Source organism: Artibeus jamaicensis, unplaced genomic scaffold (assembly GCF_021234435.1).
Source record: "Artibeus jamaicensis isolate MK-2021 breed Jamaican fruit bat unplaced genomic scaffold, CSHL_Jam_final contig_519, whole genome shotgun sequence".
Lineage (NCBI taxonomy): Eukaryota > Metazoa > Chordata > Mammalia > Chiroptera > Phyllostomidae > Artibeus > Artibeus jamaicensis.
This window is the reverse complement of record NW_026521871.1, coordinates 35,104,660-35,128,644: the sequence shown is the minus strand read 5'-3', so window position 1 is coordinate 35,128,644 and position 23,985 is coordinate 35,104,660. Positions and strand designations below refer to the sequence as shown.

The following is a 23,985-nucleotide window of genomic DNA, read 5'->3' as shown; positions in this document are numbered from 1 at the left end:
AAGTGCCGTTTTGGATTTTGGGTTATCATTATCTTGTTTTTATTTATCATTCTATCACATATATTTGCATCCTAAAAATGTATTGTTTAGTTTGCAAGTCTATGTATCTCACGTGAATGGAAAATTCCTCTCTAAATGCATTGAAGCTGGCACTTCTTTCGATCAATATAGACTTACTTCCTGATATTCTTTCACATTTGTGGGTGGTTGGAGTGATTGTTTCCACGGAGGCATGATATTTCATTGTGTGAATACATCATGATTTGTTTATTCCTTCTCCTTGTGAGAGTCACTGAAAGGTGACCCCAGTGACCACCAGCTCTGGTATTCACACTCTTGTGAATTCCCCTCCCTTTGAGTATGTGTGGGACCTGTGACTTATTCCTCACCATTAGAACATGGCAAAGGTGATTCCTATGATTTTATTACATAAACCCCAGTGTTGCTGGCATACTCTCTCCCTTGCTAGCTTTAAATAAGTAAGGCCATGTTGGGAGCTCACATGGTCAGAAGTGAGGGCAGCCTCTAGGCAACAAGGTTGACCTCTAGTGAACAGCCAGCAAGAAGCCAGGGTCCTAAATATGCAGGGAAATGAACATAGCCACTGACTTGAGTGAATTTGTAAGTGTGCCTTCACCTGAGTCTCCGGTTGTGAACCTGGCCCTGACCACTCTCTGACTGTAGCCTTGCACAGGCCCAACGAGGCCGTTCCCGCACTCCGGACCCACAGAAATTGTGAAGTAATAAACATGTTGTTTTAAGTAACGTTTACTTTGTGGTAGTTTACTCTGCAGAAACAGATAACTAATGTACTCTCGTTGATAGATATTTGGGTTGTTTCCAGTTGTCATGATTATCAGCTGCACTAATATAAGTGCTTTAATGCATGTCCCCTGGTGCAATACATATAATAGTTTCTATAGAGCAAATGGATTTGCTAAGGCACGGGGCAGGACAGAGGTTGATGAACTCTTTCTGTAAAGGACTAGACAGTAAATGTTATGAGAATAACATTTCTGTGTTAAATGTAAGCTCTGCAGGCCCTGTCGTTTCTGTGGCAAAGATCCAATTCTGCTGTTATATTACAAAAGCAATCACAGACAATTGTTGGGAACCGCTCTGCCTGGTTTCAGGAATTGTAACTGCCCCCCATGGCTAAGACTCAGTGAGCAACCTCCAGAATGCGAACTACTTAGGAGACAAAGCTTGTCTCTGGTAGCCAATGCTGCCTCAGCTTACTCCCCTGCCCCCAATGCATGGTTGGATACTTGATGACAGGTAAGACTCCTCAGAGAAGGGGCAACCTAAGCCAGACATGATCATTTGGGAGGCCATCATGGAAGGACTCGGGGGACTGCATCAAAGAGGGAGTGATGTACCCTTGCCACGCGCCCTCCCCCCCCCCTCGGCTATTCTGACATAGCTCAAGTCCCCATTTCCATCTGGGAGAAGTGCTTCCTGGCTCTAATCCACTTAAGCCTAAAAACCTATGATGGGGAAGGCAGTGCAGCCCTTTGCTGACTAGAGCTGGATCCAAGGTGATCAGGCCTAAGAAAGAATATGTAAAATCCTGTGAAACCTGTTTTGTTTAGAATGCTCTCATTTAAATAATAAGGGTCCAAGCAAGAAGTTTGTTCCTCAAAGTTTTATGGCTCTTTAACTACCTGACCCTGACTGAGAATAGCCCTCATAGTTTTTTGAATGCTATCTATTGTTTGATCCTTACCTGTATTCTTGTGCAAATGAACCTGATAAAAGCCTCTTGAGGAAGGGGCTCTTGGCCCTTCTCCTTTGAGGGATCAGCCACCTCTCCTCCCCAAGCAGATCATGTCTTGGTAGTTTCACTTTCATCTGTGGCGGACGGGGATGGGGGTGGGGGGGACTTTGAGGGCAAAGTTGCCCCCACAGACAACGTGTACATGAATGAGCATGGTTGTGTTCCCATATAGTTTTCTTTTTGACCACTGATAGGTAAATGTTGAATAACTTTCACATATCATGAAATATACCTCTGGTTTGATTCAACCCACTAAAAATGTAAAAACTTTTCTTGGCTTTCAGGCTGTACAAAAACAGGTGGCAGGCTAGATTGGCCCCTAGGCCATAGTTGGTGGTGACCCTTTGACCCACAGGCCCTCGGGATAGGTGCATCTTCCACTTACCGTATAGTGCAATGTTGTTTCTGAGGTGACGGCGCCGATTTTGCTCCCATCGGTAACGTAGAGCATCAGAGTTCTCACGATTCCACATCCTTACCGGTATTTGGGATGATCAGACTCTAGTGCAAGGTGCAATATGGTGCATAGGAAATAGTAATTGATAAATATATGTTTATAAATATATAAATCTGAGGTGGACCAATTTTTCATGTTTATTAATTAATCATATTTCCTCTTATAAGTACCTCTCAAGTCTTCTGCCTTTTTGGGAGAGAATGTTTTTCTTTCTACTATTGATGCATTTGAGTTATTTATTTTTTTTACATATTCTGGATTTAAATACTTTACCAAAGATGTGTTGCACAGATCTTCTCCCTGTGAATGGTTTGCCTTCCCCCCTTTTATGGGGACATCTACCCAACACCAAGTTTTCCAATCTAAAAGCAAGCAGACCTTTGCCTTTGTTCAGATTTCCTTTATGTTCTTGGTAGAGTTTTATGGTTTTTTAATGTAAATTTTTAATTTTTTATTCCTAATTAAATGATTATTTGTAATATCTAATGTTTTTCTATTTTCAAATTAATTTTAAAAAATTAATTATGTCATTCTCCACCTTCCTAACTTACCTTACTTTTTTTCTTTATATTCGAGCAAACTGAATACAAGTTACCATTTTAGTGGACACAAGATACTCTCAAGAGTATGAAAGGCTCTGGGCTCTGAAAGAGTCTGGAATACCTCGTTTCCTGCCTACTCTCTCAAGTTGCTTTTTAAGCAAGCATGTTTGTGTGTAAGCATGTGTGAATGCCTATCAGTATACATATTTGCTGGGAACTGCCCTGCCTGGTTTCAGAAGCTGTAATCCCCCACGGCTAAGGCTGAGTAAAAGACCTTGGGACCATAAACCACTTAGGAGACAAAGCTTATCTTCCTTGTAGGGGCGCCACCCACCTCTGCCCCCTTTCTCTTCACCCTGCTTGGCTCAGGGCAGATGACCGTTTAGACAATGACGGGTAAGATTCCTCAAAAGAGGGATGACCTAAGACAGGCATGGTCATAAAGGGGCCTTCAGGGAAGGACTTGGGGAACTACAGAAAAAGGGAGTGATGGACCCTCATCCCTTGGCTTTGACATAGTCTGAGTCCTCATTCTGTCTCCCAGAAGTCTCCTAATCTCTTGGCTGCCTTACTTCCCCTGCCTGATTTAAGCCTGAAACAATGCTGGAGGTGGGTTCCACCCTATGCTGGAAAGGGCGGGTTCCCTAGGGTGATCAGGCTTAAAAAAGAATGCATAAAATCCTATGAAACCTATTTTGCTAATACCCTCAATTTAAATGATAAGGGTCCAAGCAGGAAGTGAGTTGTTCCTCAAAGTTTTGTGGCACTTTAACTATCTGACCCTGACTCAGAACAAGCCCTCAGAGTTTCCTATGCAAATTGAACCCAATTAAAGCTTGTCCAGGCACAGGTTGAGACGCCCTCCCCTGGAAAGGGTGGCCGAGGCGCTCCAAGGTTTTTTGTCCTCTTGAGAGAGAAGCTGCACCGTCCCTTTTCCTTTACAGGACTCAGTAGTCCATGTGAATTGGTCTCGTCTCATCCATAACAGCGTGGACCCTAGGAGCTGGGACCTACATCACGTATTTACGTGCGTGTGTGTCCCAGGAAAGGTGATGTGGAGCGAGGGTGGTGAGGATAGAGGCCGGCATATGGAGGGCTCTGAGTGAGCAGAGGGATGCAGATAGGTGACAGCAGCCCAGGGGAGAGACTCTAATGGAAATACATGTGCAGAGATGATTGTGAAGTGGGGGGATATTAAGTGTTATTAATGATAATAACAATTACTTTTGAGTATCTATCCTGGACACTGCTAAGCACTTGACAGATGTTTCTCACTGCACACCAGTCTAGCAAGGCAATTGTTCTTATCTCTGTCCCACTGCTGACAAAATTGTGGCGCACACCAGGCTACATAATCTAAAAGCGCCGACGAGTCAGCAGCAGGCTAGGGTTTGAGTCCTGCCTGCCTGCCCTAGGCCCTTGTTCCTTCCATTTGGCATGCAGACTTCCTGTGGTTTGGACATCCTGCACACACTGGCATGTGTACAGAGGAGCTTGTATACATGCGTTCATGTTCATTGTCATGTTATCATAATAAAAAGTAAATTCCATCATCATGTGTAAATGACTAAATGATCTGTTATATCTTTTCATTCACTATGGAATATAATACAGCAGTTAGAATGAGGCATCCCTGGCTGGTTTGGCTCAGTGGATTGAGCACCGACCTGCAAACCAAAAAGGTCACAAGTTTGATTCCCAATCAGGGCACATTCCTGGGTTGCAGGCCAGGTCCCCAGTTGGGGGCCTGCAAGAAGCAACCAATGGATGTTTCTCTCTCACATATTGATCTTTCTACCTCCCTTCCCCTCTCTCAATAAATACATAAAATAAAATAAAAATTACTCAAAAGAATGGGATAGGTTGATAGTTACTAACTTAAAAAATCCCCTCCCATAAAAAAATGTTTTTAAATTCCCTCCTCATAACTAGTGACAGATAACATTTATAGAAGAATATTATGCTTACATTGCCAAGATAATTAAAAAATACAGAAAACAAGATATAATGGGGCCCTGGCTGGTGTGGCTCAGTGGATTGAGCACCAGCCTGCCAACCAAAATGTTGCTGGTTTGATTCCCAGTCAGGACACATGCCTGGGTTGTGGGCCAGGTCCCCAGTTGGGGACACATGAGAGGGAACCAACTGATATTTCTCTCACACATCAGTGTTTCTCTCCCTCTTGTTCTCCCTCCTTTCCCCTCTCTCTAAAAATAAATAAAATATTTTTTTAAAAAAGATGAATGGAACTTACAAATATATTCTTATATAAAAGCTCATCAAGCTGTACATTTAGAATTATTGCAGCTGACTGTATGCAAATTAAACCTAAGTCTAAAAACAGATTGTGTCCATGTTTTCATGTAAATATGAAAATAGGTAGAAACCAGTCTGGAACAATGCACTTTGGATTTTAGGCAGCATTTACCTTGAGGAAAGGGAGACCTCTGCTCTTCCTCTACATCTTTCTTTATGGTTTAAATGTTATAAAAAGAAGAATGCATTAACTGGCTACCAAATAAATAAATAAATGTACAACATGTTTTTAAATCAGTAAGATAGCATTAATAAAATAATCAATTAATAAAATAAACAAAATCAACTGACAACAAATACACCTTGGAAGTCAACAAGTTACCGAGGACCCATGTAGAGATATAACCACATTCCCTCTTGGGAAGAATTTCATCTGGAACATGTTTTCACTATTTTTCTCTGGGAAAAAGTTGTCATTAACTCACTGGTCAACTTCTGTAAGGGGGTTTTCCTCCTGCCCTAGTCACAGCCTGAGAGCTGCACCTGGAGATGAGCAATGAGCACCACAGCCGCCCGGCGAGGTGCCCCACCCCAGGGAGCGGGGAGCCTGCAGGAGACCCAGGACCTGCTTGCAGAAGATGCCTCGCTCCTCCCCACACTTATAGTGCGCGGGGGTGATGCAGCTGCTGGAAATGAATATGCAGCACATCCATCCGTGGTGTGAATGGAAAAGCAATCGAATAATAAGGCTTTCAGATTAAAAGTGTCCCACAGCATTCCCTACCAAACGTGTGAAGATTTGTTTAACGTCTCTACGCAGTATTGGCATGGGGTGAGGGAATGACGATGAGAGGTTCACAGAGGCCAAGGAGGCAGAGATTTCTCAAACACTGAGGAGCTTATCTCAAGAACAAGAGCAAACCAGTGAGAAGCCTTAGACAGTTGGATCACATCTGCTGCTCCAAGGGGAATGCAGAGAGGTGAGCGTAGTGCAGGTGGGTGGAGTAGGTAGGAGGCTGGGGCAGTAAGTCAGGCAAAATAGTCTGGTGCCCTGAAACAGTGGGAGCAGTGAGGAAGGAGGCCAGTGGGTGGTTAGAGAGATATTGAAGAAGGATGTCACCTGGGCCTTAATGATTAATGCACATATCCTAAAAGGGAAGATAGGTGCCTGTTTGAATTAGGGTTCAATTAGTAAAGCCAAACTGTAGGAACTACAATGAATAAAGAATTCATTGTTGAGCCCTGGCTAGGATGGTTCAGTGGATTGACTGCTGGCCTTTGAACTAAAGGGTTGCTGGTTCAATTCCCAATCAGGGAATATGCCTGGGTTGCAGGCCAGGTCCCCAGTTGTGGGTGTGTACAAAAAGGCAACCATGCATCGATGTTTCTCTCCCTCTCTTTCTCCCTTCCTTCCCCTCTCTCTAAAAATTAAAAAAAAAAATTATTGTTGAAATTAGACCTCTGAGGAGGGGAGTTGAGGGACCAGCGAAGTTCGCAACCTGTCTGTCAGTCTGAGAAGCCAAGGATGGCCCAGCCACCAAAGAAGGACCACCAAGGGGAGGTTGATGGAGAACTCTAAAGGAAGCGTTTACCTTGACGGGGCCAAAGGCAGGCATCTGCTGATGGATGTGGGGCTGCTGTTGGTCAGTAGGGCTTGTAGGAAGAGCTGAATGCACAGTAGAGGGAGCAAGGACAAGCTGGAACCCACCAGGCACCTCTGCCTCTTCCTCTGTGGGTCATCTCACTGAACCATGATGGCATTCAGATGTAGTGCTCCAAATTCCTTTCTTGGCCAACTTTCACCTGAAACCACACAGGGAAGGGTTTCTGGGAAAATAGTTTCTAGCCTCACCCAGCTAATGGTGGGGGAAGATTCTGGAGGAAAAGTAGTTAACTCCATTTTGGACATGACTTTGAGCTGATGTCCAGGAAGCACCTGAGCTTTTTCAAATCTCTTCAATGTGCAAGCAAGCTGATTCATGACTCTAATGACTCTAGATTAGACTTCTAATCTACCCTGGGGTGAAGGAGTGGAAAGCAGCAGTCAGTTAAGAATCTATGGACTGAGGACTTCCGCCAAGATGAAGGCCTTATCGCACAACCAAGTTTAAAAACAACAAAGTTTTAGCATCAAAAACACAGCCAAACCACAGAAAATTGAACTATACGGAAGTCTGACAACAACAAACCCTTCAGCCAAACTGGCAAGAGGGGCAGAGCCAGCAGCAGGGCAGGGTTGGGCAGGAAAGATCCACTGGACCTACTGGAATGCGCGCCCCAGGTGCTCTGGCAGCCTTGGGCGGATCCCAGGTGTGGAGAAGGGGGAGGACCCACTGAGGGCGCAAGGTGGTGGACTCACTGAGGGCTGATCGCGGTCACACATTCTTGTGCAGATAAACTGGCGAAGGAGCGAGCAGTGAGACAGACTGTGCAGGCCCCAGTGGTGGGAAGTGGCGAAGGGGACCGCTATTGTCCCTCTATGACCCCACCCCCACATACAGGGTCACAAACCAGCGACCTGGGTGGCCCCGCCCTGGTAAACAACTAAGGTGCCTCTCCTCATACGTAACAGGCACAAACAGATCAAAACATGGCTCAAGAACAACTCAGAGCCCCAGAGCCCATAAATCTAAGTGATGAAGAAATAGCTAAACTTTCAGATGCACAGTTCAAAACACTGGTGATCAGGATGCTCACAGAACTGGTTGATTTTAGTCACAAATTAGAAAAACATATGAAGGCTAAACTAATTGAAATGAAGGAAAATGCACAGGAAACCAATAGTAATGGAAAGGAAACTGGGACTCAAATCAAAGGAATGGACTAGAAGGAAGAAAAAAATGACCAAACAGAAAAGAATGAAGAAACAAGAATTCAAAAAAATGAGGAGAGGCTTAGGAACCTTCAGGACATCTTCAAACATTCCAACATCCGAACTATAGGGGTACCAGAAGGGGAAGAGGAACAGCTATGAGTGGAAAACTTATTTGAATAAATAATAAAGGAGAACTTTCCCAATCTGGCAAAGGAAATAGACTTCCAGGAAATCCAGGAAGCTCAGAGAGTCCCAAAGAAGTTGGACCCAAGAAGGAACACACCAAGGCACATCATCATTACATTAGACAAAATTAAAATGAAGGAGAGAATCCTAGAAGCAGCAAGAGATAAGGGGACAATCACCTACAAAGGAGTTCCCATCAGACTGTCAGCTGATTTCTCAAAAGAGACCTTACAGGCAAGAAGGGACTGGAAAGAAGCATTCCGAGTCATGAAATCCAAAGACCTACAACCAAGATTGATCTATCCAGCAAAGCTTTCATTTAGAATGGAAGGACAGATAAAGTGCTTCTCAGATAAGATCAAATTCAAGGAGTTCATCATCACCAAGCCTTTATTATATGAAATGTTAAAGGGACTTACCTAAGAAAAAGAAGATAAAAAAGATGAACAGTGAAAGGACAGCAAACTCACAGTTATTAACAACCACACCTAAAACAAAAGCAAACTAAGAGGACAGCTAGATCAGGAGCAGAACCATAGAAATGAAGATCACATAGAGGGTTAGCAACAGGGGAGTGAAAGGAGGAGAAGGGGGGAGAAGGTACAGAAAATAAGTAGCATAGACGGTAGGTAGAAAATAGATAGAGGGGAAGGCAAGAATAGTAGGGGAAATATAGAATCTAAAGAACTTGAGACATGTGGTCATAAACTACAGGGGGGATGGTGGGGGAGGGGGTGTGCAGGGTGGAGGGGAATGAAGGGGGGAAATAGAACAACAGGAATGAAGGCAAGCTCAAGAAACAAAAGGACAGTTCAGAAAAGGTCTATAACTTGCAGGCTGTGACTTGGAACAGTGACATGGATAGGGCGGGCTCTACAGCACAGGTAGGAGGGGGTGTCCTGGAGAGATGGTCCGAGATGCCCCAGATATATGTCGGTGGGAAGGCCACTGCTTTGTATATTAAGAAGTGTCTCCTGGAATCACTATTTTAAAAGTGCCAGGACTTATAAGAAAAAAAAAACCTTACTTGATAATCACTCCACTTGTTTTGTTTTTATCTTATGATGCAAGCATAAGATAATATATTTAATGAATAATTCTTCCTTCAGCAATTTCAAAGACTAGTTTGTGAATAGAATTTGGCACCTTATTGTTTAACTCATAAAGCGAGTTTTGCCTGAGGTTCCGGGTGATGTAGTGAACATTCCACGCAGACAGGTGTGTACCATAGAGTCAGTGGAACCCCTGCTGTGGCCGTCCCCACCACTGCCGCTGCCACCCCCCACCCAGGCTGGAGGAACAGCGTAGGGGGAAGGTGGCAAAGACAGGGCAAAGGAAGATAACATTGCCAAAGGAACATGGAGGAAAATGATGCTTGCAGGTAAATTTTTCCCATTTCTACCAAATAATAAAGGTAATCAATGAGCAATTACATTTGCATTATTCTTTTTCCTCCACCTACTTAGTAATCAAATGAAATCTTGGCTCCTTGTTAGACTCTGTGCATGAAAGAAGGATATATTCCTCTGACTACCTTATACAAAACAGGGCTTCTGTTCCTCTCTCTACTCCGAATCTGCTATATTTTCCATAAGAGTACTTGCCTGTCTGATATTATGTTTACATGCATCCTTTATTTTGTTTTACATATCAGAATATGACCTTCTTCTCAGTCTGTGACCATTTTGTTCACTGCTATATCTCCAGAAAATCAAACAGTACCTGGCCTACTGCAGACAATTAAGTATATGCTGAATGAATGAATGAATGAATGAATGAATAAACATATAAACGACATTATATTCTAAGAATGGCTCCCTGAGAGAGAGAGCTGTCTTATGGCTATTAGAAAAGACTAAATCAAGATAAAAAAAATAGTATTCAGGTGCATTATATATTTTTCCAACAGTTCATCAAGCCTCAGAAAAACTGTATCCTCTACCTGCATGTTACCAAATAATAGCAATGGAAATATTGAATATACATTTTGGTCAGAAGAGCCTAAAAACTTTGCCAGTATCTATTCTCTTCCCCTACTTCTCTACTTACTTGTCTATTTCCGTTGGTGGGTCTTCTCCCTCCTGCTGCTGTCTAACTGGCATTTCCCTCGGATTTGCTTTGGACTCCTTCCTGACTTCTCTCAATTGTGAGTTTTTCTAGGTCAGCCTCTCAGGTCCCATAATGCCTTTCCACCTAGATGAAGGGGGAGGCCCCTGGTTGGACACTGTAATGGGACTCTGTCCTGGGCTCCATCTGACCTGTGTAACCCTTTGTATGAGGATATGGACAGCATTGCAAATTCTTCCCCTGTAACTTCGAGGACACAGCCTGACCTGTCTGTGCATCTTTTGCACTGTGCACAGTAGTTGGCCTATTGCAGGGATTAAAGAAGTTAATGGATGCCGATCAAATTTGTTGATGAGATTGAAGTAGTTAAGAGTGACATAATTTGGGGATTGGCTTTAAAATTTTCCATTAAAAAAAATGAATAGAATAGGCCCTGACTGGTGTAGCTCAGTGAATTGAGCACAGGCTACAAACCAAAGGGTCACCAGTTTGATACCCAGTCAAGGCATATATGCCTGGATTGCAGGCCAGGTCCCCAGCCAGCACAGGGTGCTTGAGAGGCAACCACACACTGATATTTCTCTCCCTCTCTTTCTCCTTCTCTTCCCTTCTCTCTAATTAAAAAAAAACTTAAAAAAAAATAATAGAATAAAATAAAGTGGCTGAGGACACAGATGAAATAAGTGAAAAAATGTTGATAATTGTTAAAACTGGTGGAGAGTTTATGGGAGCTCATTATATTCTTCTCTCAATTTTTATGTAACTTTTCCATAAAAAATGAAACAAAAATTTGTTGATTAGATCCAGGGAGGCTTGCTAATATGCTAATAGTTCTAGAAGCATTTATACAGTAAAAATTTGTAAATAAGATTCTAAATAGGATCTATATCTAATATATCTAATATAGCTATATCTAATATAGTTGTGACTTCAGGGAATTAAATATAAATTAGAAAAGCGGCAAAAGCACCTCAAACTTATCATAGCTTTGCTTGTCTCTTTAACTTTTAATTCTATTGCCATGTGTAAACTATATATAAAGTTTGTTAAAGCCTACTTCTCTGTCACATAGTTCACCATTTTATTTATCACTTATCACAGAAGTCTTTCCTAGAGATGAAATTTTCACATTCTTTATAGGGTGAAAATTCTATTGCCAAGAATCTGAAAGATGTTTGCTTATTTTCTATAGCCACTATTTTATTTATGCATTCACTTTTAATTTATTGACATTTCTCAAATTTGTGCATTTTGTCTGTCCAGTTTATTATTATTTATTAAAACTGAGTAACATAACTGTAAGCAGGCAATGATATCTACTTGTACATTTTATCACAACGTATTAATACATGCATATTACTTAATTCCGAAATACTCAGATTAAGTTTCTGCTTTGAAAAATTCTCTCATTGACTTACTGATATTTTCTTCAACTAGTTTTATGAAGAATACATTTCTCCCTAAGCACTGATCTGTAAGTAGTAGTATGTTTTCATGTGTTACGGTTCTCGGTGTCCTGTTTACTTGGCAGAGGAGGGGCATCATTTTTTTTAGTGTTCCCTATCACTAATTGCTTCACCATGTATCTCGTTTGATGGTAAAACCAGTCGTGTTTGCTTTACAGATAAAAAAGCAGATGCTCTGAGAAACTGACTTTTTTTTTTAAATTTAAAAGCTTTTATTTATTTATTTTTAGAGAGGGAGGGAGGGAGAAAGAGAGGGAGAGAAACTGCAATGTGTGGTTGCCTCTTGTGGGCCCCCAACCCAGGCAAGTGCCCTGAGCAGGAATCGGACCAGTGACCCTTTGGTTCGCTGGCTGGTGCTCAATCCACTGAGCTATACCAGCCAGGACATAAATTGACCAGCTTGACTAAGGCTGTATAGTTAGTAAGTTAAGACAGTTTAAAAAAATCCAGACTCTACATTGTTCACAATATTCAAATGCTTGAACTTTCAATATGAGGTCATGATATAGTATTGAGTGAAAATGGCAGATTCTAGGATGGTATGCAAAATATGATCCCACTTACAATTTAGAAAAGATTACATATGTATTATATATGTATATTATATATTACAGTATATATCAATATAGTTATGTGAATGTATTACTATAATGCATACCATATTATATATCACTATATTATTATCAATATCTAAAATTATTATATAGCAATATTTATTACAAATATACACTACATATTTAAAAGGAGAGCAAGCTGTTAATTACTACTGACACTGAGATTTGGGAGTTGAGAGTGGGGTGGAGAGAAAAATAGAACATTCTTTTGTTTCTACTTCGTATCCTTCTATATTGAACTTAAAAATGCTTTTTTCATTATATGTTATTATATTAAAATATTTTGTCACTATTATTGAAGACATGAAATGGGCTCATTTCTTATCGACACCATCAACATTCTTGAATACCTATTATGATGCTTAGGATGTTTTAAGTCCCTGTGTTCTCCAAATATTCTTATACCTGTAGGCCCTACCCTTTATTACATCTAATGCCTTAAATGTACTCATACCAAACGAAATTTATGTGAGTCAAATTCAAGTAATCTAGTTTTCAAAATGCCACGTCTCATAGTACTTGAGGGCACTGACTCTGATGTTTCAGATTTTTGAAATATTTTATAACCAAAGCACTTTTCTGAGGCCTCTCGTATTTCCCTAGGTCCTTGCAAAGATGCCATTGCCTTGGGAGTTGCGCATAAAATAAATAAAAAATGTCTCATGCTGAATATTACTCTAGATGCTTCTGACAAGAGGGTGTCCGTTCTCCAGAAATCTATCATCCGGCTGCACAGCTTGCCTTCCCTTTCCTCAGTCCATACCTCTTTTCCATCGCAGACCTAAAAAATTCTGTGCTTACATGCAATTTGCTTTTAGTATCTCCCATTTTCTTGTGAACCCTTTAATTAGGACAAAAGCATTTGAAGCAAGACAAAAGAGAGTACAAAAGCAATTATGCTCGTATTTTGAAATCAAATCCCTAGGTGTCAAGCATGTACATCCATATACCTGGGGTTAAATCTTGGGCTGATTTCTCTGAGTATTTGTTCTTTATTTCGTTCTGTCATACACAGGTCAATCACCAAATTTATTCAGTATTTACTATGTGAAAACTGAAAGATGCATCAGAATATTCAAGTCTAGGCCTATATAAAATTGTGAGGAACCAGAGCAAATTGTGAAGATAAAGGTCCGCTTCAAGACATTTTCAGTGCGTCATTCCTGGAATGTAACTCAATTTTTTTTTATCTTCTTTGCAGAGTGTTTTGGAGATCAAAGGAATGGGATGAGAAACTATCCACATTTGATTCGGATGAGGAAATCCTACCTTTACCAAAAAAGTATATTAAAAAGGAGACACTATCAAGCAACTATGTAAACCATGAGGAGAAGATCTCTGATCGAGTAATCACGTGTCCCTGTTCTGTATGCAAGCACAAAATTGGCCTACCTGGACTTCTCCTCCATAAGAAGCAACACGCAGCTCTGGCCACACTGGGTCTCACACGGAAGGGTGACAGTAAGCCAGCACCCTCAGTGATTGTTGTTCAGAGACAGCTAATGATTACTAAACTGTTGTCATCTCTTACATTTAGTGAAAAAGTTCTACAGAACATTAATCATGCTGTTGAACTACTTTGGAAGAAACAAATACCAGCAAACTATAATATTGGTAACATTCACAACAGTTTCATATATCCACAGAAAATCTGCCATCTGTTAATTAAAGGAGTAGCCATTTGCAATGACAGGAATTCTACATGGAAAGTTGATATGAACAATAAATTCACAGTAGTAAATAATTTTGGCAAGAAACCCAATGTGTGTTTTTTCGGTTTGTTTGACGGGCATCACGGTGCCTCAGCAGCAGACTTCGCATCAAGGGAACTCCCAGTTTTGCTTCTCCATCAACTTTCCAGATTTGATCCTTCCTACCAAATGACCACTGAAGAGCAAAAACTAATCAGTTCCTTTCACACAGTGTTTAGGGAAGAATACAGAGCTATAGAAAACCTCTTCTCTATGAAGAAACAAACAAAAGAGTTGAGGCATGGGCAGGAGAACATACACAAGGCCTTTGCCAAAGCATTTTGGAGAATGGATAGGCTTTTACGTCTTGGAAGGAAAGAAGTATCCAGGGTTCAGTGGAGTGGCTGTTCTGCGGTTGCCTGTATATTGGAATGCAAAATTAAGAGCCGCTATGCCAAGAGGAATCAGAGGGGAATTGCTGGTCAGGATGGTTGGTTAAAGAGGTTTTCTTCCCAGAGGATGGCGCAAATAATTTCTGGAGAACTACATGTTGCAAACACTGGTATGTACGTTGAATAATGCCGGGTTACAACCTTAACATTTTTTATTCCTGGCAGCAGAGGCTCTTATGCTTCCAAAATTATTTTGTGACTTCTTAATGCCTAGAAATTCCATCGACCAATTTAAGAAATGACCAATACCCAGTTTAAATGCAGATTGCAGGCACACAATTAATCACAGTTATTTATCAAAAAGGCACATCTACGAATTAATGTACTCAAAACATTAAATTTCCTAAGTGGGTAGCAATACAGCTATTGATAGAGGCAAAGCAAATATATTTGTTTGGACCTGAATGAAACAAAAAACATTTCCCACAATTCTCTTTTTCAAGAGAATGGAAAGTTCTTCGAATACTGTTAGTATAATTGTTCATTTGGTCCATCAGTAGTTACTCTGATAATTAATACACTTCCAATAGGCCACGCTTGTGCTTCCTGGCCAAGCAGCATCAGCTTCACCTTATGGAAAAGAATAGTTCGTGCCTCAATTTTATGGGTATATATTCTCGAATACTTACCGTACTCTTTAATTTTTTTTCAATTTTTAGTCATAGCAAAATATTTTACTTATTTATTTTTAGAGAGCGGGGAAGGGAGAAAGTGATGGAGAGAAACACTGATGTGTGAGAGAAACATCAAATGTCTGCCTCTCACATGCCCCCACCTAGGGACCTGGCCCACAACCCAGGCATGTGGCCTGACTGGGAATGGAATCAGCAACCTCTCTGTGCACAGGCCGGTGCTCAACCCACTGAGACACACCAACCAGGGCTTCATATGAATTTTAAGATCAGCTTGTCGGTTTCTCAAAAAATATCTAGGATATTTTGGTTTCTACCAAAAAAAAGCATTGTGTTGATTCTGCAGACCAATTCAAGTACTGTGATCTTAACAAAATATACAGGGTCGGGCGCAAATAATGTCCCTTTCATATTACAAAATTATAAGCATGTAATTCTATAACAAAATGTCATACTCAAGTACACCATATGACATTTTAGGTGAAATTTTCAAATTGAAACTATAAATATTACACTCATATTATTACTCTACCAACTACACATAAGCAGGTATTACTTCTGCTGGACCCTGTGTGTTACACATAATATATATTCTTGTTGTCGAAGCATTTAAAGTAAGTTTAAATAGGCCAAATTGACATATTTACCCATGTGGTTACCATTCCTGGTGTTCTTTATTCCTTTTTGTAGATCTATATTTGTCTGATTATTTTCCTTCTGCTTTAAAAACATCTTTTAATAGTTTTTGTAATACAGTATGTGTCTTCTGGTGCTGAATCTTAAGACTATTCACACTATTTTCTTTCAAATTTGGTATAGAATTCTAGATTGACAGATTCTTCCTTCCTCCTTTCCTTCCTCCTTCCTTCCTTTTCTTTCCTTCTTGCTGTGAAGGTATTTTTTATTCTATTTTCCATATCTATGAGTTTTTTTAATCCCTTCATCCTTTCCACACAGTTCCCCAACCCCCCACCCCACTCACAGTTGTCAGTCTGATCTCTGTATTGTTGAGTCTGTTCTCATTTTGTTAATTTTGTTCATTAGATTCCACATATAAGTGAAACCATATGGAACTTGTCTCTCTCCAACTAGCTTATTTCACTTAGCATAAAAATCTCCAGGTCCCTCATCCCTGTTGTCATAAAAGGTAAAATTTCCTTTTTTTTTTTTTTAACAGCTGAGTAGTATTCCATTGGGTGAATGTGCCACAGCTTTTCTGTCCACTCATCTACAGATGGACACTTGTGCTGTTTTAAATTTCGGCTATTGTAAATAACACTGCCAACAACATAGGGGTGCCTATATGCTTTTGAATTTCTTCAGGTATATTCCCAGAAGTGGAATCGCTGATCTACATTGCATTGTTTATGGTAAGGAATCTGTCGTCTAGTATCACTGTTCCTCTCTGCCCATAATATGGTTACCTTCTTTGGATGGTTTAAATGTATCATTGGTTTTAAGCAAAACTGTACTATACCTCAAATTCCGTCCCGCCGCTCAGTTTTCTCTTATCCTTAAGGAATTTCAATGATATACTTTAAGCCAACCGAAATTATCTAAAATCTCCATAATGCTCTTTTCAGTTTTCAAAACTTTTTGGCTCTCTGCTTTGTTTTTGAATTTTTATTGCCATCTTCAAAATCATTCTTTTCTTCTGCAATGGCTAATTTTCCATTAATCACATCCACTGTATTTTTCATTGTTAACATTGTAGTTTTCATCTTTAGAAGTTTCATTTTTTAAAAATTATCTTTCACGTCTGTACTTAACTTTTTTAACATAGGGCACGCTGTTACAACTTTTAATGTTCTTGCCCACTGATCCCAACATCGGTGTCATTTCTGAGTTAGTTTCCGTTGTTTGCTTTTTTCATTTTATTGTGGGCAGCATTTTCCTGCTTACTTGCATGCCTGGTGTCCTCACTCCCTAGGTCTGCCACACAAATTAACTCAAACTTGGCCGCTCTCAACAGCAAAAATTCATTCTCTCCCAGTTCTGGAGGCCAGAAACCTAAAATTAAAGTGTTGGCAAGGCCATGCTTCCCCTGAAGCCTCTAAGGGAAAATGCTTGCTTCTTTCAGCTTGTTAGTGGCTCCAGGCACCTTGGCCTGTGGCTGCAGAACTCCAATCTCTGCCTCCATCTTTGCACAGCTTTCCACTCCTCTGCGTGGCTCTTGTCTCTGATAAGGATTCTATTGGATGATCTCAAGATTCAATTATACTTGCAAATCTAGGCTATAGGGGTTGTTAGCATGGGGAAATATTTTCTTTTTTTTTTGGACATTATTTTAAGCTTTGTTTTGGGCTGAATTTATTTCCCCAATAGTTTGATCCTCTTAGATTATACACCTTTTAAGATTTGTCGGCGTGTCCAGGATAGTGCTCAATTTTGGGCTATTTTCCTCTATTGAGGCGAGACCTTCCTAAGTTCACTACCTAATGACCCACGAATTTATATTTTCCCAGTATGACTGGTGAGAACAGACATTGTTCCCAACCCTAAGTGAACTTTGGTGATATTCTAATCCTTCTAAAATAGTTGTTTGGTTTTTTTGCGAGTGTCGAGGGGATTTTCTCATGCACACCTTGATTGATATCCTACTGAACACTGGGGGAGGCTTCTCTGCAGGGCGCTGGGATTCTCTCAGCTTTTCTCTGTGATATACTGTCCTAGGTCAACTCCAGCTCCCTTGGTGTCCTCAGACTCAGTTCAATCACCTCAACACAGATGAAAGGTAATTCCAGTCACTGGCCAGCAGCAGAAATAACCTAAAATTTTTATTTTGGGGAATCACGAGGCCTATGTTATCCTGAGTATGCATTTGCTGCTGCCTGTTAACACAATCAACTTGAGGTTTTCCAGAAAACAAATACAGACAAACCTCAGAAATGTGAGTTTGGCTCCAAATCACTGCAATAAAGCAAGTCATAATCTTTTTGCTGGGGGAGGGTTTTGGTGAAAAATGCAGAGTATATGAAGCACAATGAAGACCCATAGAAGAAGGTATGCTTGTATGTGAAGGTTGGTGGTTCCTAATGGTAGTTCCCTTTTTCTTTTTTTTTTGGTTATTTGCGTGGTGGTATGGGGCGTGTTTTAGTTCATTGTTTTCAGTGAGGGTATGATTCTTTAAGGTCCAAGCTGTGTTGGGAAGAACCATTAGTTTTCCCCACCTTGGACAGGCCCTGTTTTGCCTCCTGTTCTACAACCTTGTGAAAATTAAAAGCTCATTTATTCAGCCCTTATCTTTTGACCTGAGAACTCTTTCTTAATAGCTCATCCATGCACCTGACCTAAAAGTATAGGCAGATCATCCAGGGCATTTCTGGTACTCAGTGGGAAGTCAATTGGAGACCCAGACTGCCACATTACTGCTCCTTTGTAGTACTTGTTTTAGTGTATCTGCTATTCCAATATTTATTGTCTAGACTACTTATTCTTAATCATTTCTTCTGAGATCCCCCAAACTACTTTTGTTCCCTAGCATCTAGTTTTCCATCCCATGAACCCACTCGAGATCCAAAGAGGAAGCAGGGCTTTACCCACTTCTTTTCTATTATTCCCAATTCCTTAATTTTGGCCAGCTCAAGTCCCCTTCCTTCTCTTCTCCAGGTTACCGAGAGACTCCTTTTATCTAATCCTCACAACCTTTGAGGTAAGGATAACCACGTTTTAATAAAGGAGATGACTGAGAATCACCGAAGTATTAAATAAGGTTACATCATTAAATAATGAACGATGAGTTGATGTCCTTTAGACTAACCGTTACATCAAATAAGCATCACCAGCCGCCTTGTTTTTAGGGTTTATCTTCCTTCTTCTGTTGCCTTCACCTTCATTCATGATCGATGCTGTATTTGCGGATCTCATTGAATTTTTTTTTGTCGTTTTCCTATCAAGATTTATTTTGCTTACTCATGGTAGTCTTAGTTGCTACTAAAATCATTTCCAGCCCTACCCTTTCCCCTAAAAATCTAATTCAACTCCAGAATCATCTTATTTTATGCAGGAAACTGTATTCTTAAAATTTAACACTGACCTTTCACATACTTTACCATCCCCACTTTCCCTTCATTGGTGGTTGGTAGTGGACTCACATACATACAAACCTGATTCTGCGAAGACATTCGACAAATATTTGACAGCTGGGTTGACTGGTGCGTGAAGTATCATTAGGCTCCAGATGTACGATCATGAAATACATCGGTGAGGCTGTTGTGTTCAGTAGGAAGCCTGGTGTCCATGTACACAAATTCAGCCTCTTTTTGCCAAAACTACAGCCCTGTAGTTTGTGTGAAGATAGTTCCTACAGTTCCTAACTGGTGTGAAGATAACTGGAAAGGTTGTTTCCCTAACATGTTTTATTTACATGCATTCTTGTTATGTTTCCATTTTAGGTATATTTCATGTGCATTTAAATTTCCTTAATGTTAACTTTAAATTACTTTCTTTCCTGTTAACTTTACTTTTTCTTTCCTGAATAACTACCTCATTTCCCAAGTTACTCTTCCCTACTCCCTTAACCCATAATTCTATTTCATAATTTTACTTTTTTATATAAATGGGTCTGATATAAAATAGTTTTGTCTCAATCTTTTTTGAATAGGCTCTTTGCCTGCTTTTCCCCTTCAGGGAAACTTTATCAAGTGTCTACTTATGTACCTTCTTAAATCCTCACAATAACCTTGACAAAAAACGGCAGGTGGAAAATCAATTATTCAGGTACATAAAGTGACTTAGGTTAAGGTCACAGGGATGCAAAGTTGGGACTCAAGTTCAAATGTGTCAGGCTCTCCAGTCTGTCCTCTCCCCATGCTTCTTCTTCTAAACAAGCCATCTTCTTGTTCCAGGGCACCCACACATCCTGGCTAGGTGTTTCCTTTTCTTACTACTATATAAAACCTTTCTTCTTTTTTGTAGTTCTTTCTTAAAAAAAATCTTGATCTTGTCCATTCAGATGCAGAATTCCCCTTGGTATTCCAAGGTCCCTCTGAGTTCACAGGAATACTCTTTTCGCCAGTTGGAAATAGCCCAGCAATTACAGGAGGCAGTTACATCGTTGCCCTCTACATAAGGAACACTTTGCTGGACTATATATGACATCTTAAAAAGACTCAAGTACCATCTCAGTTTCTCTTAATGCCTGCATGATTAATGTCCCTAACATGTTGCTCTTCCAGTAGCCATTCCATTTTTGTTCTGGTAGCATTTTCTTAAGAGCACACTTTCTCCAGCTAATGATAACTTTATGTCTATGAATTTGAATTATTTATGCTTAGGTTCGTTAGAATTTCTGTGTGGGGGATCATCACAGTTCATTTGCTAATTCTCGTATTCTCTGAACAGATGTTACAGGGACCCAACTTTAAAGCCCATCTGTCCTCCCTTTTAGTCATGACTTGCTCCTCTCTTCCTTCAGTTCTGCAGACATATGGACATATAGTTCTGTTTTTAAATCTTCTTCATCTTCCATCTTCTTGGGGCTTTTTGTTCATTAGTTTATCCTAACTTCTAGCTTAACAGTCAACCCCTTTCAAACACTCCATTTGCAGTTGACAGCATATGCAACCCTAGGTGGTCCAGGAAATAAAATGATTGACTTTAGCACATCCAATTTTTCTTACCTGTTCCATTAACACTCTTCCTGGCCCTCAGTTGCACTTATCCCTCTACTTCCTGGGCTATGCTTCAATAGTTGAGAAGTACCGGGCACCTGTCCTTCACTTTTACCTTCTCTTCATGTGCCATTCACACCGGTAAGAATGTGAGTTATTTGGAAAGCACTAGCTTCCCTTTTATCAGGATAATTTGTCAAAGAAATTAAGTAACTCACCTAAAGTCAATGGCAGAGCAAAAACTGCAACCATGATTTAGTGTCCCTTCTTCTAGAAAATAGTAACGAAAGAGGAAAATCAGCCAAAATGGCATTTCCTACTCTCCAGCAAATTAAAAAAAAAAAAAAAAAAAAGGCAAACAGTGCATATGGCTATGTATATCAAGCTCTCTGCAGAGGCAACTAAAATCAAAATACCAGTTTACTACCCTTCCAGTGTTAAATACATAATTGTATCAAATTCTCTTCAGAGTAGAAAAATAAAGCCTTTTCTTTTTCTCGCATGGGCTTTGAACTATGACATCAGTGAACATTTAGGAACTCAGAAGATCTGACTATTCTGGGCCAAAATTTGTCTCATTTTTCAGAGCTATGGTTGCACTACTTTCATGTGTGTATACACATAAAGAGATTTAAATTTAACTTAAAAGAGGCACTATGCCTTCTTTACAGAACAATTCATTTTACAGAGTTGGCATGTACAATTCAGTTTACAAAGTTGTCATTTTCTGTTGCTGGTACAGCAATAATTTACAACTAGCTAAAGTCAAGAATTATTAAAAAAACGATTTTATTTATTTAGAGGGGAAGGGACAAAGAAAGGGAGAGAAACACCCCCCAATACTGGGGACCGGACCCACCCTGGCAATCAAACTGGCGACACTTTTCTTCAGAGGCCAGAGCTCAATCCACTGAGCCACACTAGCCAGCCGACAAATTACTTTACTGATTTACCCTTTGCAAAGTGTTCAGTATATTAATCAGCAGAAAAGACATGTGAATACAAATTAATAAACCCCACTACGAAGAAGAGGTCATGTAATTTTTAGGATTGTCATTTATACAGTTCATAGATCTAAAACATTTTCCACGTGCATCTTCAACTTTTGGTCCAATTCATTAACTCAAATACCTTAACAATTCCCATTATGTACAAGAACCAACAGGCTCAGTCTATGCCTGTTACTAATCCCTCACTAACCTATGCTTTCTGTCCCCTATACTAGACTGCAGACCTCCATCTTCTGAAATTTAAATTCCTTCACCTTAAAACCCAGGGTTTTAGCCCTGGCTGGTGTGGTTCAGTGGCTTGAGTGCCAGTCTGCAAACCAAAGGGTTGCCGGGCTGCAGGCCAAGTGCCCAGTGCGGGGCATGTGAGAGGCAATCACATGTTCATGTTTCTCTCTCTAAAAATAAAAAAAAATCTTAAAAAAAAAAAAGCAGATTTAGACTTGAACCTCTGCAACAACAAACTTCTGATTTTGGGTATAACACCATGTTCGAACCAGAATATGCTATACTTCTTATTATTCCAGGAAGTCATTCTCAAAGGTATTATAATATTCAACCATCATTCACCCCACCTCGGAGTAATTTAAATACTCCTTTATAAATGATTCTGTATCAAGTATGAACTATGCTTGAATATACAATTATGTTCTAAAAAATTGTGAAAAATTAATTTTCCTAACAAACCCTTTTTATAAACCAAAGAAAGTACTGGTAAAACCATCCCTCAATCTGTTCAGAGCATTGTTTATTTTCTTAAGATTTCAATGAAGCACACATAACAGGTTCATCCGAAACATTAACTATAATCAACTTTTATGATTTCAGTTTTCAATCAAAGGTTTAATTTCATGTTGGCTAACTATTAACCATTTAATACATTAATAATACATAGTTTTTTCTTCACAGGGGTGACTTGATTTCTTTTTAGCCATACACATCAGGAACCTCGCAAGACTGACATTAACAGCGGTATTTTAATTTTTTCATCACCCATACATGTTTAGTTTTTAATTTTTACCAGTTATAAAATCACCAAATTTCACTTAAAAAAATTCAAGGTTTATGATTTTAAATGAAAAGATATTTACTTAAACATTAAAAAATGTCTGCTCTATGGAATATATGTTGGTTATAAAAAAGTTAAACTCTTGGCTCTACAAAATAAGTAACATTTGGAAGTGGTTTCATAAACAAATTTGACTTTTCAGTATCTATAATTTGTTATTTTAATATTAAATGCAGTACTTTAAACACTAAATTGCTTTAAAATAAGGAATAAACTGGCTTCCCAGCCTGAATTACTATCTATTATCCAATTAATGATATCGATATTACACATACTTGTTTATGCAATGAAACACAGAATAAAGTTAGCAGCATACTTTGATACAACTGGTTATTAAATCTCTAGGATCAATTTTTTCTAATAATCTTCTAGGTAATGTGCAAGCAGTCTTATGCAGAAATGGGCAAGGGTTTCGCCTAACCAAAGAACACACTATGCGAAACACAGACGAAGAAAGAAGAGCACTTGAGAATGGAGCGATAATTAGTTCAAATGAACCATATGGGCTCCTAGAAGGGCAAATAAAAACTACAAGAGGACTTGGATTTCATGGAAACCCCAAACTGAAAAAGTTCATTATTCCAGCACCTCAGACTATTTCTGTCGCTATAGATAATTTATGTCAATTCCTTATTGTAGCTACTAATGGACTCTGGGAAGTTCTGGATAACAAGGAAGTCACCGCACTGGCAATAACAATGTTTCAAGCGTATAAAGAAACACACCATTCCATCATCCAAAACAAATCTTCACCATCCAAAGTTCCTCTGTTTTCCCCAATCAATAAACCAAGCATTTCTAAATCAGACAGTGATATCCACGTATTGTTTCAACGTAAATCTGAAGAATGTGTGTCAAGTAAAAATTCCGAAGAACATATGTCTGATTCAAAATATTCTCAATTTTTTACTTGTGCTCCTAGAAATGCACAAATTCTACCAGAAATGACTAATCGTGATCCTTGCAGTGAGGAAGAAACTGACAGACATGTAGACAGTGTGCCAAAAGATTCAAGTGAAAAAGAAAAAATAAGCACTGGTAGTTTCTATGAAGATGCAGCTGAGTATATCAGCCATGAACTTGTAAATGCTGCTTTAATGGCTGGCTCCAGAGACAACATTACAGTTATGGTCATACTTCTCAGTGGAAGTGAGTATCAGTTTCTGAAGATAAAAGATAAAAGTTCTGATTATCCAGAATACAAAAATATAAAGACAATTTCTTCAATGAACCAGATATTAGGATAATAATACATCAATACCACACAAATCATTTTTAAGAATGTGGTTACGAAAATATAAAAGAAGATTTTAAGTTATACAATACCATTTATATATGTTTA

General features: G+C 39.6%; 1 protein-coding gene across 1 annotated transcript; it reads left to right on the top strand.

Moving 5' to 3' along the window:
• Positions 1-9,391: 9,391 nt before the first annotated feature.
• PP2D1 (protein phosphatase 2C like domain containing 1) lies at positions 9,392-23,897 on the top strand. The gene is made up of 3 exons (XM_037144047.2): positions 9,392-9,414; positions 13,382-14,433; positions 23,016-23,897. Exons 1-3 carry the CDS (start codon positions 9,392-9,394, stop codon positions 23,888-23,890), a joined length of 1,950 nt encoding a protein of 649 aa, XP_036999942.2. The 3' UTR covers positions 23,891-23,897.
• The last annotated feature ends 88 nt before the right edge of the window (positions 23,898-23,985 follow it).